Genomic DNA, 15258 nt, shown 5'->3' with positions numbered 1-15258 from the left:
TGTCAAGGCTGTCATCTATTATTTTGAAACACTTACTTAATCAATGATCAATGAAAACGAGATTAAGTTCAGATTAACTGTGACAGAGTTCACTTATCGATACTTTTAACTAAAACTATTTGATGTTATCACGCAAATCTTACATAGATCAATGAATCTTTAAGAAAAATATATACCGAAAGACAAATTACCAACTGTAATTGCGACTCTATGTTAATAACATTATTCAGAGTCGATAAATGAAACATAAAAATAAAGTGACATTTGCTAACCTTAGATATCCATCTCCAAGATGCATACTATATAAACCTTAATACAAACAAAACATAACAAAACGCGTCGCTGCAATCAATCACGCTGATGGTTTATCGTCACCATATTTTTTAATAGTAGTTATAAGCATTTGTAAATATCTTTTTTTAAACTGATCGTTCGACCATAGTATCTTCACATAAAACCATGATGCCAAAAAGATCTTGTTAGACGAGTGACATTAACAATAACAATTTTATTTTAAATGCACCAATATCTATGTTCATCTTCAACAATTGCCACTCTTCAACACTGTGGACTGTATCAGGTGTGATTTGATTCATGACAGAAATCCCTTTGTTTGTATTGATGGATTGGTTACGTTTTCTCTCTTTATTTGATAAACTTTGCTCAAAGGAAAATAGGTGGTTATTGGTGAAGGCCTTACGGTGACCTATAGTCGTCATTTAACGCCAAATATCCATACAAAAAGAGTCGAGCGATAATTTCGATTTGTCGACCTATTTGTAGATCTTGTTTATATTTACTATTTTAATCTTTCAATTATAGTTTTTAAGATATAACGTTAAAGGCATTCACTCTTAATCATTGGTGCTATTCAAAGTTTCTCTGTATCTTTTATATGTTTTTGAAATATAAGGAAATAATGCAACAAATCATCAAAGGGCAATATTTCCAATAAGGAGTCGACTGACAATTTTGCCATATTGACTTTTTCGTTGATGCTATCTTGCAGGTCTGTGTTGTAATTCTATGTTTAGCTCTTCGTCATTTATTGCTTTAAAGATATATAAAATGCTCATAATCGTCAAATAATTCAATAACAATAATGCACATAATATTTATAATGATAATAACACGTCGTTCGACTGTAGATACATCTCCCTATCGTGAATATTTCTATCATATCATGTTTTACTCTATTTAATAGAGCACATCCGCAACGTCACTGGTCAGAGTTTAAATTAAAGTATTTTTTTTTCATAACTAATCAACAAAAATTAATCGTGGTATTGAAGAAAATAGATTTGCTAAACAGTGCCCTATAGTGTAACATAGATATTAAACAAAGACTGAACGAATTCCAGATTCTCGTGATAGAGAAGGGATTTACAGAATGTAGAAAATAACTTCAGCCAACAAGTACTATTGGTATCGGTATCAGATTTGACTCGGAAACTTGTTAATTATTGGTCACATTAAATATGTAGAAAACAAAAGGTCAGGTATTGAGGTAATTATTAAACAACATCATTGTCCTATGTTAGTTATATATATAGTTGAATTCGTTAATTTGTCGTTTCCAGGTCATGCCACATAACAAACTGGACTTCGTTTTAAGTAGTATAGATAGCAGCTTTCAAAACAAGAGACACGTCTTGTTTTTTCCCTAGGTTCTTATTTTGTCAATAACGGCTATGTAATTTAGCAGACTTTATCATTGGACAACTAGACAAATCAATGATAATTATGGCAGTTCTGGTATCAATTGACGAAAAAGTTTTCGAGAAAACGATTCATTTTTTTATAAACGTAACGGACGACGACAACAAAAGTGAAAACGACAATAGACGACGACAAAAAAAAGTGAAAACGACAAAAGACGACGACAACCAAAAGTGAAAAAGACAATAGACGACGATGGCGGACGACTGTGATTTGAATATCTCATTTGACCCTTCATGGCTGTAGTCATGTATAAATCATAACTGAATACATGCTGATAAATATACATGCACTATTCGTTGTTACTCCAATAACATACATATATAGATAAATCAACTTCTTTTCCTGTTGCTCTATATTTGGGTCGCCTAAATACTCCAACCTTCTATTGTTTAACAAAAAGTAAAATCACAAAAATACTGAGCTCCGAGGAAAATTCAAAACGGAAAGTCCCTAATCAAATGGCAAAAAAAAAGGATAAAACACATCAAACGAATTGACAACAACTGTCATATTCCTGACTTAGTACAGGCATTTTCAAATGTAGAACAATCCATTAGCCAAATATTCGATTAGCCTGATTGATCTGAAATTGCATTAATTGGATCACAAATCTTTTGCGTATAAACCACGATGAAGAAGCTAACCTTATCTTAATTTAGATTTGTAAACTGATAAAACCTTTTTTTTTTCCTTTACTTAAATATGTGGGATATAACAAAAGGACATTAAACATTGTTAAAATATCAAAAGTAGAAAAAAAACTATGGTCTCTTTTGTTTTGTTGCACTTCAGTCTTTCTCTTATTCCGTTGTTTTCCTCTTATAATGATGTGTTTCCCTCGGATTTTAGTTTGTAACCCGGATTTCTTATCTCTCAATCGATTGATGACTTTTGAACAGCAGTATACTACTGTTACCTTTATCTACTACGGTTTTAAATTGATAATCTTTAAGAATAAATTTATTCAAATGATCAATGCGTTTTCGCGGATAACATCTAATTATACGGGTTCTACAAATAACATCACCGTAAAAAGAAGCATGTGACATCCTGTTTTTATAAAAATTGGGGAAAGCAAATTCCTAACCAAGCTTTATATTTATTAAAGAGTTTAGAAAACTAATTTGTGGTTACGAAATCCCTGACTTCATCATTTGCTTGTTGTATATAAGATACTTTCGTTGAAATCTAAAACGTCTCTGCAGACACAGGTAAGTGATTACGCTCTGACAAAAAAAACACTGTAAAAAGGGGCCAAAGGGATATCTCCGTCCAGAAAGAAAAACTCAGCAATGAGAATGAAATATCGCTTCTTTTGTCATTAGTTCTTGTATAGTTTATAGATTTTCATGTGAATCTGAAATGTGAAAAAAAGAAAATGTGGTATGTGGATTACTTATTTTTGTGGGTATCAATTTTTGTGAACAGAGACAAAACAAAAGCAACACTAAATCTCTACAGGCCGCACATTGTTTTAATGTTAAACTTTATTTTCCATAACCAATCACGACAGACATGTAACATGTGTAACAAGCAACCATTAAATATGATCGACATTAAGAAACACGCTTTCGAAGTTTCCAGTCTGAATGAACCCGAACCATAAAACAATGATACAATTTACTAATATCCAGGTTTTATTATATATTCTCTAAGGAAAATTAGTCCCTGATGCATGATTTTTTATTATTAATTGTTTTGACTTTTAACTAGCTGAAATGGTACTTTCTTGTTAATTTGACCTGTCGATACTATTTGTAATGCTTTTTTTTTGTTATTTAATGTTAACATGTATCCGGTCTATATACCAGCTTTGATTGTTTGGAATAACTATAAATTGCCACGTACTATGAACATCAAAAGTATTGCCTTTTCTCCTTAAAAACTGTTCCGGAACCTGTGCATGAAGAACACAAAGTTTTATCGAGCACCAATTGTATAGTTTATTGTTTATATTCACCCCACGTATACCAAGTTTTAGATTAGTTTTATTTACATGCAAGAAATTTCTTGGTATTCCAAAACGGAAGTTATATAGACAGAAGAAGAAGTATACTTAACAACAAATGTTTTTTCATTTACCTGTGTATTATTTTCAAATTTGATGTTTTTTTCTAAAATTGTTTAACATTTCACAGCAGTTTTATACTTTAACTTTAATAATTCATCCCTTATTTTTATTAACTCTGTATTTACATTGTATCACAGAAAAAAGTAAAAATCACAAATCACATATCTAATTTATTCGTTCATTGTGTGTTTATTTGTGTCACTTCGTTTTTTAATTGAGTTAAGTCATTCCAATTGATATTGTATAGTGTGTCTTTCTATGTTGTAATGTTATACTACTGTTTCAGAAAAAGGAGAATGTTTGGTACCATTAAGACGTTTAATCCCGCTGCAATTGTTTGCATCTGTCCTAAGTAAGGAATCTGATGTTCAGTGGTTGTCGTTTGTTTATGTGGTTCATAAGTGTTTCTCGTTTATCGTTTTTTATATAAATTAGACCGTTGGTTTTCCCGTTTGAATGGTTTTACACTAGTAATTTTTGGGGCCCTTTATAGTTTGCTGTTCGATGTGAGCCTATGCTCCGCGTTGAAGACCGTACCTTGACCTATAATGGCTTACTTTTATAAATTGTGACTTGAATGGAGAGTTGTCTCCTTGACACTCATACCACATCTTCCTATATCTATGAAGAACAATATTTTTATTTTAATCGTAAGTATTTCTTGTTGGAAATACTTATTACACTAACGTCTTGTTATTCAGATGAACGATTTGCAATTCAAACTGTACTTGTATAACGTATGATATGTACCGATAACTATCTGAAAGTAGTATAACTGAGTTGATAAGATAGCAAGTAAGTTATCAGTATGATAAAATGTCGTTTATATAGAATAATAAAAATATAAATGCTTCAACGACAAATTGCTGAAATTTCATTTATAAAGCAAGATGTGTCCTTCCTTATTAAAAGTTTTCCAACCTATGTTTAAAGCCAACGGTGTGAACTTATATTTTCCTTTCAGAAATAACATTACCTACGAGCAATGTCTTAACATACCAATTTGAAAGAAAAATCGTTTCTTTTGTCGTTAATTATTGTATAAAGTTTTCCGTGTGAAACAAATTTAGAAAAGGACAACTATTGCTGTCTGAATTTGTTTTAATTGAAGTAAGTTCCCTTGTGAAATCTGCCGCAGTATGAATATAAAATTCTTGATTAAGTAAATCTGAAATTCAAGTGAGCGTTAAGTAGTGTTTTTTTATTTCATCTATCAATTTAATGCAATTTAGACGGGGTTTTACTAAGTTTGGCAATTAACTGTTATTCATAACAATAAAGGAACAATAACCTAAGAATGGAAATAGGGAATATATCAAAAAGACAACAACCCAACTAAAGAACATAAACAGCCAAGGCCACCAATGGGTCTTCAACACAGCGGGGAAATCCCGAATCCGGAGTCGGGCTTCAGCTGGCCCCTTAACAAAAGTGTTGTCTAGTTAAGATCGAGAGGAGAGACTGTCCGTAATGTTTTTATCCAATTTCATTCAATTATTTTTCGTGATCCTTCAAACTTTGACCGTATGTTCGTGTACTATTATTGTCTTTTTCCTTTTTAGCCATGGCATTATAAGTTTATTTTCGATCTGTCCCTCTGGTATCTTTAGCCCCTCTTTTGAATGATATTCACCAGGTTGCTTATTTACTACTTCCAAAGGTTTAATTGTGTTTTATTTAATAGGATGGTTGTGCTTCTCAAAGTGTAATAACTGATACTTTTAAATCTATGAGGTTTTCTTAAAGGATAAAGGCATGCGTTTAGATAAAGAACGTCCTGTTTCACCTACGTACTGAATATCTCATCCCGGTTTGTTACATTTGAGTAAATAGATAACACTGTCGTTTTTTTTTCATTTTATATCAATTTCAAAATTTAGGGAAAATGTGCGACCATAAACCGTAGACCTTAACGTTTTGTTGATCCGAGTTTTCTAAAACGGATGCAATCCCTTGTTTGGGACATTAAAACCAAAAAGACGTCACCAGATCAGAGTGAACACATTGGGAAAATGTTAACCTTAGTTTAAATTTAGTTATTTTAGTGCTAATAAACTGAGTCTAAGAAGAATGGCGTCTTTGTCAGATTTGTAACATTCGTTTGTTTGATTATTTTTGTCAGTTCTGCAGTTTGTTTGTGATGTATATGTAAAAAGACTTGTCTGCTGGATCAAAAGTATTGTCCCATTAACCCACGACGATGGAAGTTTTTAACGACCTTGACTGGCTGTACAGCCCTTGCACGGTCGAAATCAAATTTTTTAAACATAACTAAAACAAACATCATAGACACCAGAATAAAAATGTTGTACAACTGCCATACAAGTATGATTTTTAGCTAGATAAACAACTAGTATATACATAAAACAACAACAAAAAACAAGTACAAAGGCTAGATACATGTAGATGAATTGATAAAAATACACACCTTTGTTTTATTTTGTTATTTATATATTACATTGAATTTGGATAAACAAAACTTAAAGTGCTTGACAATATATGCGTATTGCATGAACACTTATAGATTGTTACGATTGTATCATGATTATACTATAAGTTTCAATGCAATTAACCGCAGGTATGTGCTCATTTGCAATTACTTCTTTATATTCTCCTCTCTTGTATTTTACTTGATTTTGAATGTCATTTACTCTGTGTTTAAGTTTTAGGGATAAATGCAAATATTTACTTTTCTTATTTTGTAGCATAAGTTAAAATAAAATACATTACTTATATTTCACATCATTATTAAGATTTATGTCTGCTTCACATGATATGTTAAGGGTACAATATTTCTATTACAATTATTATCATTAGGTTTTTCCACTTTTCTTTGAAAATGGGGTAAAGGTCATATTCTAAATTAGGACTTTGTCTTGTTGTATGATCTTTTCTGTTACTTTTTAAGATAAATACAAATGAACTAGTGCGAGATGTTAGCCGCATTGTGATGAAGATATGATACATTTGGTCTGAAACAATCCAATAACATCTTATAGGAGTTATTGTCCCTGAAATGAATAAATTTAAGGTTATTTGATTATTACTTTAACTTGATACATGATAAAGCCATAGGGTCTTTTGCAAACTATTGGTTGAAATATGACCTTGAACAATATCAACCGGAAGTGACCTTGAGTACACCGAGAGTTTTTATTTTTGCACTTATTTCATGAAACAGTACCTTGAAACTATATATGTTTTAAGTACGCGAACATAAACCTATCATTTGAGACTAAAAGTGACCTTCAAAAAACCGGAAGTACCTAATATCTCCCCCATTACAGGCAAAAGAAAATAGAAACTGTACTTTTGGAATCAGAGTGAATAAAGCTACTTGTATCATGTGAGACCGAAAGTGACATTTTTAAATCGGAAGTTGACAAATATTTCCCATATTTCAGGCAAAAATATATAGCAAAATTTATCTATTGATTAGGTATAGAGAAACCTTTCTTAGACTCAACAGTAACTTTGAGTAAACTGGAAGTAGTTTTTCATCAATAATTGAGAAAGTTAATGAGAAAAGACCTACAATTGTTCTCTGAACTGTTGGTTTTTAAATTATTTTTTTTTCTTCTTCTGCCCCTTTTATTTTTGCGTGTAAATTTAATTTTGACAGATGTCGCTTTGATCTTTGATATATAACATCGCACAGTTTATGCGCCTTTTGAATTGACCCCGATTAAACAGATACTTTTCTCTATATGAGTTATCTCCTCGAACACTGTTCCTTGTTATTGCATCTCCTCCGTAACCGTAAAGGAAAGCAACAAATGTATTTTACAAAATTGCTCGTAATAACCTCTGAACAATTCGTTTTTAATTGTTTATTGATTTCGATTTGAAATTGCCACAAAGGTCAAAGTTCTACGATTCTTAAGGTGATAATGTTGATTGAGAATATATTTAAACAATTTTCAAGAACTTTTGAGGAACATAGCATAAAAGTTAAAGAAATCTGAAATATACCAGGTTTATAATTTTGTAAACACACGTTTCTTTAACAAAATATTCATTCGTGACGATCAAATAAAGTTAGTTTTTTAGCAAAATGAGTAGGACGTTGAAGTGCATTGAGGATCGAAAGTTTTTGACTATAACAAGATTGATTTTGAGGTTGACAATCCTCAGATTTTCGAATTATTTAAAGTTTTGTAATCTGTTAATTTGTTGATATGACAATATAAATGATAATTGAAGTCTACATATAAAGATGTAAATAGAAAGGGATACATAATTCTTAAAGAGGGGCGAAAGATACCAGAGGGACAATCAAACTCATAGATCGAAAATAAACTGACAACACCATGGCTAAAAATGAAAAAGACAAATAATGAAAGTACACAAGACACCACAAAGAAAACTAAAGACTAAGCAACACAAACCCAACCAAAAACTTCGGATGATCTCAGGTGCTCCGGCAGGGTGAGCAGATCCTGCTCCAAATGAGGCACTCGTCGTGTTGCTCATGTTATTTCAAACCCGGTGAATAGTTTAATCCAATAGGTCACATTCGTGCAAAGGGAATGTGATTGTTATTACGACATAAGGAACATATCCGATATCATCTGCGAAACGGATATTCCATAATGTTCCTCAAATTGATTGCATTGATACCGCTTTACAGTTTTAATACAAGATACAGTTTATGGACAATATATGGGTAAATGTGATTTTTTAGACCATCTGGTCGTATCTCATTAGCTTTATTACCATCACTTCGTGATTGTCGACTGTCTTTATAAAAAAAGAAGATGTGGTATGATTGCCAATGAGACAATTCTCCACAAGAGACCAAAATGACACAGAAATTAACAACTATAGGTCACCGTACGGCCTTCAACAATGACCAAAGCCCATACCGCATAGTCGGCTAAAAAAGGCCCCAAAATGACAATGTAAAACAATTCAAACGAGAAAACTAACGGCCTAATTCATGCACATAAAATGATTTGTCTGTCGTAAAATTTTCACAGTAGGGAATTGGTTAATGTGTGCGATGTGTCGACTCTCCACCGACATGATTTCGCGGCTTGATATATTAAGATACTAGATTTTGACTCAAGTAGACTCTTTTTCTGTTTTTACCTTGATTTGTATCTTCATAATTGATGATTGAAATATGAACTTTGGTAATACTACTGTTTCCACTAATACATCACTGAAACTTTGCACACTGATCGAAAATAGACTGAAGCTGTGCACTGCTTACTTGGTAGAGAACTGACTTGTGGTTTTCTGTACGTTTATAAAATGTGAAAATCATATATTTCATATACCTTCAGTATCATTTACTTTGTTGGGTTACTGAAGTCAAAATAAGAAAACACTATAATTTGTTTTGTTTAGTTTTTACTTGGTTACTTTTAAAAACATCCGCTTATATAACTAATTTTATAAATAGCTTTTAAATAAGTAATTTAATGGTCAGGATTTCATTTCGTTGTTCATGAGATGTCCTTTATGTGCAGGTAAAGTGCACGCTTATATTTATTTGTCAAATAACCCATATTGCAAAACAAAGCCAGTGCATCATAAGTATATAATTTCAGTACAACATATTGCCTTAACAATTACAGTCGATAGGTTGTCGTTTATTGTATTAATCTTAATGTGCGTGCAAGAATAAGTGAAGTATCAAGCAAAATGGAACAGTAACATCAAAATAACACCATTTTAAGATGCAAAATGTCGGGTAGAACGAACCTTAAAATTGAACATATAACATCCTTTTACGAGCTGATAATTGCCAAAGTATGGAAGTCAAATTACGGAGTATAGAAACAAGTGTATCTGTCAAAAAATATTATACGGGAAATTATCCCTTTGGAATGCAAATAGATATTCTAATATGGTTATACTAATTACAGAGTTTATGTTAATTTCAGTTTTCAAGAATGCCCTCTCTGCATAACATCAGCTGTATTTTATTTTTAATTGAAATCAATGCCCTAGGTGAGTAAAATTAATATACAACTGTACAGTTGTTCCTATATTTTTTCATTAAGAGCTTCAATGTGAAGGACTACACATGCTTGATCAAGATATAAAAAAAGCATGTGATATTTTTTTGTTAAATAGATGACTTCATATCACATATATTCTAAAATATTTTTACTTGACACAATTTCTATCGGCTGATTGATATATAAAGCGTATAATTATTTGATAATATAAAGTATATAAACAACCGGAATAGGATTGTGAATATGTGCATTGATGTGGTTAACCTATAAACAAATACCTATAGTTACTATGATTTAGATAAAAGATGGAATAATGGATATTGTATCCTTGTGTGGTGAAAAATACATTTTATCGTGATCAAAATAATGGAAAAACAACAATTTCTGATTGTAGTGAAATATTTGATGTTTCCTTTTAAAATAAATGTGTCATCCGGAAGGTAATATATAAAATTAAATAATACAAACACGATTTTATTTTCTAAATCATGATTCTTTGTGGAAAATAAAGAATAATTTTGTTAAAGTTTCTATTTTTATGTTAAGTCACAAAGAGTAATGATTAAGGTAAAAAGATTTAAAATACTATATTCAGAGTATACGTCAATTATACAGGAATGTAACAGCATGGTAGTTTAAAGGCAACGATTGTTTAGCGATGTTTGAATCTTAGTAATAAAAAGGAAATGTATGTTTACTATTTTCTTAAATAAACCACGCTTCCCGATTGTTTCTACCTCCGCTCGATTGATCACGGATGCCGGATATATAATTTGCACTTGTATGTATCCTTATAAGCTCTTTTATAAACTGATTAAATTTTTTTTTTTAAATAATTTTAAAGAAAACATGTAGATAGCACAGCAATAAAATACTTGTTATTGTTATATTATAAGAAAGGAGCCGAAATTTCTTCTATTGAAGTTTGTCATCTCGCAAGTGATAGTAAAGTAATTTCAATAACTTCTTTCCTCTTTTACACTAAACATATTTTAAACTGATTAACATTCATCTTCGGGTTTGATGAATTAATGTCATCTGATAAAAGAGGGTTATCATTTACTTATAATATGGCAAATTACTTTATCTTTATAAAGTCAGTACACTGAAACAACAGTACGATATAATGTTTTATGTAGACATGATGATGTTATGAATTATAACACATACTATATGTTCCATGACCAAATTAAAACCCTTAAATCGTTTGATTTTTCAAATGTGATGTTTTACTTGAATAATTTCTTTACAATAAATAAATATTCAGAAAAAATGTTTGACGACAAAGACCGATAAAATAATTTAAATTTAATGACGCAATGTGTTAACGGCAATGTGATAAGGACATTAGTTTTGGACATAAACCATTAGAACGTTTAATTCATCAAAACTAGAATAAACCGTTAAGTTATATTTTAGAATCATACACACATTCATTTGCTTTAACATATATCTATAGTTTTTCTTTAAGCATAAATTAGAGACAAATTAATTTTCTTTTTACTCAAGTATGTTTTCCCATAAACTGTAATAAAATTCAATTAAAAAGAGGCAATATATCACAAGTATTTGAAAGCCAGTATAGACTGATTCATATGCTAAAATATCTGCATTCTAAACATTAATGTTTATTTCCTATTCGATTTCACTGATGTCTACATTTATAACACTGTGAAAATTAACTTGGTTTGACATTAAACGAACATACATCAAAAGCCAGTATATCAATTCAATTTATTCAATTTATTTATAATCAAATTTTATAGGTATATGTTCCTATCATGAAATGTTCAACTCACTATCATCATTAATATTTAGATTGGTCCTTTTCAGTTTCATTAAAAATGGATATAGATACAATTTCGTTTGGTAATTATATCGTTTTGACCTGCAGAGTCCATGGAATACAAATAATCGACATCACAACAACAAGACAGTGGTCCATGGGGGATGATGACAAGCTGTTATGTTACAATGGTCGAATAAATGATCTCAGGAAGTATAAAGAAAAAGTACTTCCAGGAAATGAGTTTAGTCTTACAATACTCAATGTAACAGAATCAGATCTCAACGCAGTTTATCAATGTCGTTATGGATTTAATGCAGCGAGTAAATTCGTTGAGGCAGACGAGCCAAATACGTTTTGTAAGTATGATGTCTTATATAATAGAAATAACGAAAATGGTTAACCTTAATTATATGTTTCGTGAATAATGATGTGGGAAAAATATAGTTTACTGAGGGATATAATCTAACAGAAGTCAAAGTGCAAAACAAATAAGAATGGAAGAAGAATTCACGAAATTTTAAAATTTGTTGAACGTTACGATGTTTCTGAATTAGATGTTAAACTAAAAGTCTGATTAAACAGATTGTTACATGCAACAGAAAGATACCGATGTTTAAAGGTCATAAATCAATTGAGAGAAAACATATCTGGATTACAAACAAAAACATAGAGAAACGCATCATCTATAAGAGGAAAAACGAAAAACAAGAACACTGAAGTGAGAACAAAAACACAAACAAACTGCTAACATACATAGAAGCGAACTAGATAAACATGGTCTGCGTACGAAACGCTTAAAATGTCGCTACACCCAACCTTGCTTCTTTTACAGTTCGTACGAACTTGTATTTGTTAACCTGATATGTTCTTGTAAACCGATAGATGAAATTTGAACATTGGTAAATTACAGTTGAGTACATCTTTTTCTGCAATGTCAGATCGAGCATCTGCAGGCATATATTATAAGTTTACTTTCTTTAAAACAAAACTAACAATACACATTGAAGTGTGGGCTATTGGTTAAAATAATCACGTGTATTTAATGAGCACAACTGAAATGTGTATGCGTAATTACTATATAAATATTTATGTATCAAGTGTATGACAGCTTTTTCTATATGTTCATTTTCAAAAGTAAAACTATCAGCTATTGTTCTGCTTTTTCAGTGTCATTAAGATTGGTGAAAGATTCCATTATATTAGGAGGAGATATCGTATTGACATGCGCAGTAAATGGATTTAGCACAGTAGATAGAGACGTTACAAGACAATGGTCAATGGGAAATCATGACGAACTATTAAGCTACAATGGCCGAATAAACAATCACAAAAAGTATGAAGAAACGGTTCTTCCCGGGAATGAGTTCAGTCTTAAAGTATTCAATGTAACAGAGAAAGATGTCAATGTAACTTACCGATGTCGATATGGTTTTGATACAGCCACATACTTCATTGAGATAAAAGAGAGTTTAAGTCTACAGAAAAGAGTCCACAGTTCTCATTCATTCAATATATCATCTCATAGTGCAGCAGGTCAAAAAGACGAAAGGAATTTTAAAGTTAATCATGTCAATGACACAATCTCCTCTGAACATAATAAAGGTAAGCTAACGATCATAATGAATACATTTCCAACTATATCATGGATGTATATATAAAACTATCTTTTGACAGATACTGTGAAGATATTGTGAAGATATTGATTCATTTGTATGGTCGTGAGTTTTTGTTTGTGTGTATCTCAAAAGGTAATGAGACAGAGACCAAACAGAATTGTCTTGTCAAATTAAAAACAGTCATTTTCTGGTTAAAGACAATAATTATACTTTTAAGGCAATAGTTGAAGTAGGGAATGATAAGGACTATGTCATTTAATAGGAGCTCCAATTGGCCGTATTTAATATTATAGTTCTTGACAACTCTATCTATTTGTCTTGTCTTTTATTTAATTGATGTATCGAATTTTTCTAAACTTATCTAACTGTCAATTCGATTAACTAATCGTCACAATCATGAATACGAAGCAAAAATATTTATTACCAGTAAAGAATAGATTAAATTGATTGGAAGGATGACTTATTAAATAACAATCCTAAAAAAATGTCTGTTTTTCTTCTTGAATATTTAGGACTGGTATAATACTTGATAACGTCCTAATACATATACAAACAAACATACGAAAGAACAAAACAAATACAAACTTAAACGTTGTGCACACAATATCAACTGTTTATCTTAAGTTTATACCTAAGCCTTAGCATCACATTTAAAATATGTCAATTTGGGTGTTCTAACGAATAGAAGACTTCAGATTTATTTGAAGGTCTAATAAGCGTCAATTATTAGTGAACAACTGTTTTCACTTCTATGTTAAAGCACTTCCTATGTAAAATCCTAAGATGTGGTAAGAAGACAACTTTTTCCTAGACGTTGATGACGTGGATGTAAGCAACTATAAGTAACTATTCGACATTCGTTAATGCGCAAACCAGAACAGTATAGTAAACTATGAAATGTTCCACCATGAAAACAATTCAAACAAAAATACCGGTCTGATTTGTGTAAAGAAACGAGAACCAAAATTCAATATACTTGTATAATGGCCAATAAGTACCACGTAATGATAGGTCCAGATATCTATAAGGACAAAGAAGTGCAAAACATGTAAACATATTTGTAACTGCTCAACTCTCCTTTAACCAGAGAAATTGTGTACGACACATCATAAGAACAGGCTGTGAAAAAAACTGAAAAGAGCTTGAATGACCAGGTCGGCATAAAACTCACCTTAAACAACTAGCAAAAAGACTGAATAAAGACAACAGAGGTATACCGATGTTCAATAGTCATAAATCGAATAAGCAAAAATAAATCGAAGTCACAAGGGTAATAGAAAAAAGAAATATATCAAACATGACGAACTCCAAGGATAATTCAAATAGGAATGTCCCCTTTCAAATGGCAAAATCAAAAGCTCAAAAACATCAAACGAATGTAAACAACTGTCATATATTGATTGACTACCTTTTGAAAAAAGTTTTAAATGATCGAGAAAAGTTTACAAAGATGTAATCAAAATGTACATGATATATAAAACAAAACATTACTGTAAAATATTAGGATTTACTTTCTCACTTGAAATAAGATTTTTACAGGTACCGCCCAACTTCGAACCAATATATTTGTATCTTTGAAATAATTAAGTAAAGGTTTAAATTCAAGTTATCAACAATATCCTTGTCTTAGTATTTTACAAATTAATATGATAAACGAAATGCGTCACTACAAATAAAGGCTCAGTGAACATATAATGATATATATAAATCTCGTAAGATGTAACAAAAGGAACATACCCGTCAAATAAAAGGATATCTATAAAAAAGAAGATGTGGTATGATTGCCAATGAGACAACTCTCCACAAGAGACCAAAATGACACAGAAATTAACAACTATAGGTCACCGTACGGCCTTCAACAATGAGCAAAGCCCATACCGCATAGTCAGCTATAAAAGGCCTCAAAATGACAATGTAAAACTAGTCTTTTTTGGCACCAATTCAGACATTCACATGTAAAACTTACATATAGTAATATAAGGGATGATAGGTATTCCTGTTCATATTACATTTATTAGAAATAAGTTTCCTTTGGTAAATATCGGCAGTATACAATGTATTAGAGTTCTAGATTTTTCAACGCTATACTAT

The 15258-nt window shown here is 31.0% G+C and overlaps 1 protein-coding gene across 5 annotated transcripts in view; it reads left to right on the top strand.

Moving 5' to 3' along the window:
- Positions 1-15258, top strand: part of LOC127718053 (uncharacterized) — a 65574-nt gene that overhangs the window by 44678 nt on the left and 5638 nt on the right. For 2 of the 5 annotated variants that reach the window (XM_052223955.1, XM_052223954.1), the window contains exons 2-4: positions 9685-9751; positions 11596-11907; positions 12719-13153. The exons of 1 other annotated variant lie outside the window; for it this stretch is intronic. In XM_052223955.1, coding sequence (XP_052079915.1) covers positions 9694-9751; positions 11596-11907; positions 12719-13153 — 805 coding nt within the window. In that variant the 5' untranslated portion in view covers positions 9685-9693. Of the gene's footprint in view, positions 1-6325; positions 6372-9684; positions 9752-10031; positions 10203-11595; positions 11908-12718; positions 13154-15258 lie in introns of those variants that run through there. 2 more of the 5 variants (XM_052223956.1, XM_052223958.1) reach the window with 2 other exon arrangements.

The sequence above is a fragment of the Mytilus californianus genome, unplaced genomic scaffold (genome assembly GCF_021869535.1).
Source record: "Mytilus californianus isolate M0D057914Y unplaced genomic scaffold, xbMytCali1.0.p SCAF_10, whole genome shotgun sequence".
NCBI lineage: Eukaryota > Metazoa > Mollusca > Bivalvia > Mytilida > Mytilidae > Mytilus > Mytilus californianus.
Note: the sequence above shows the minus strand (reverse complement) of the source record. Positions and strands in the feature narration are given on the sequence as shown.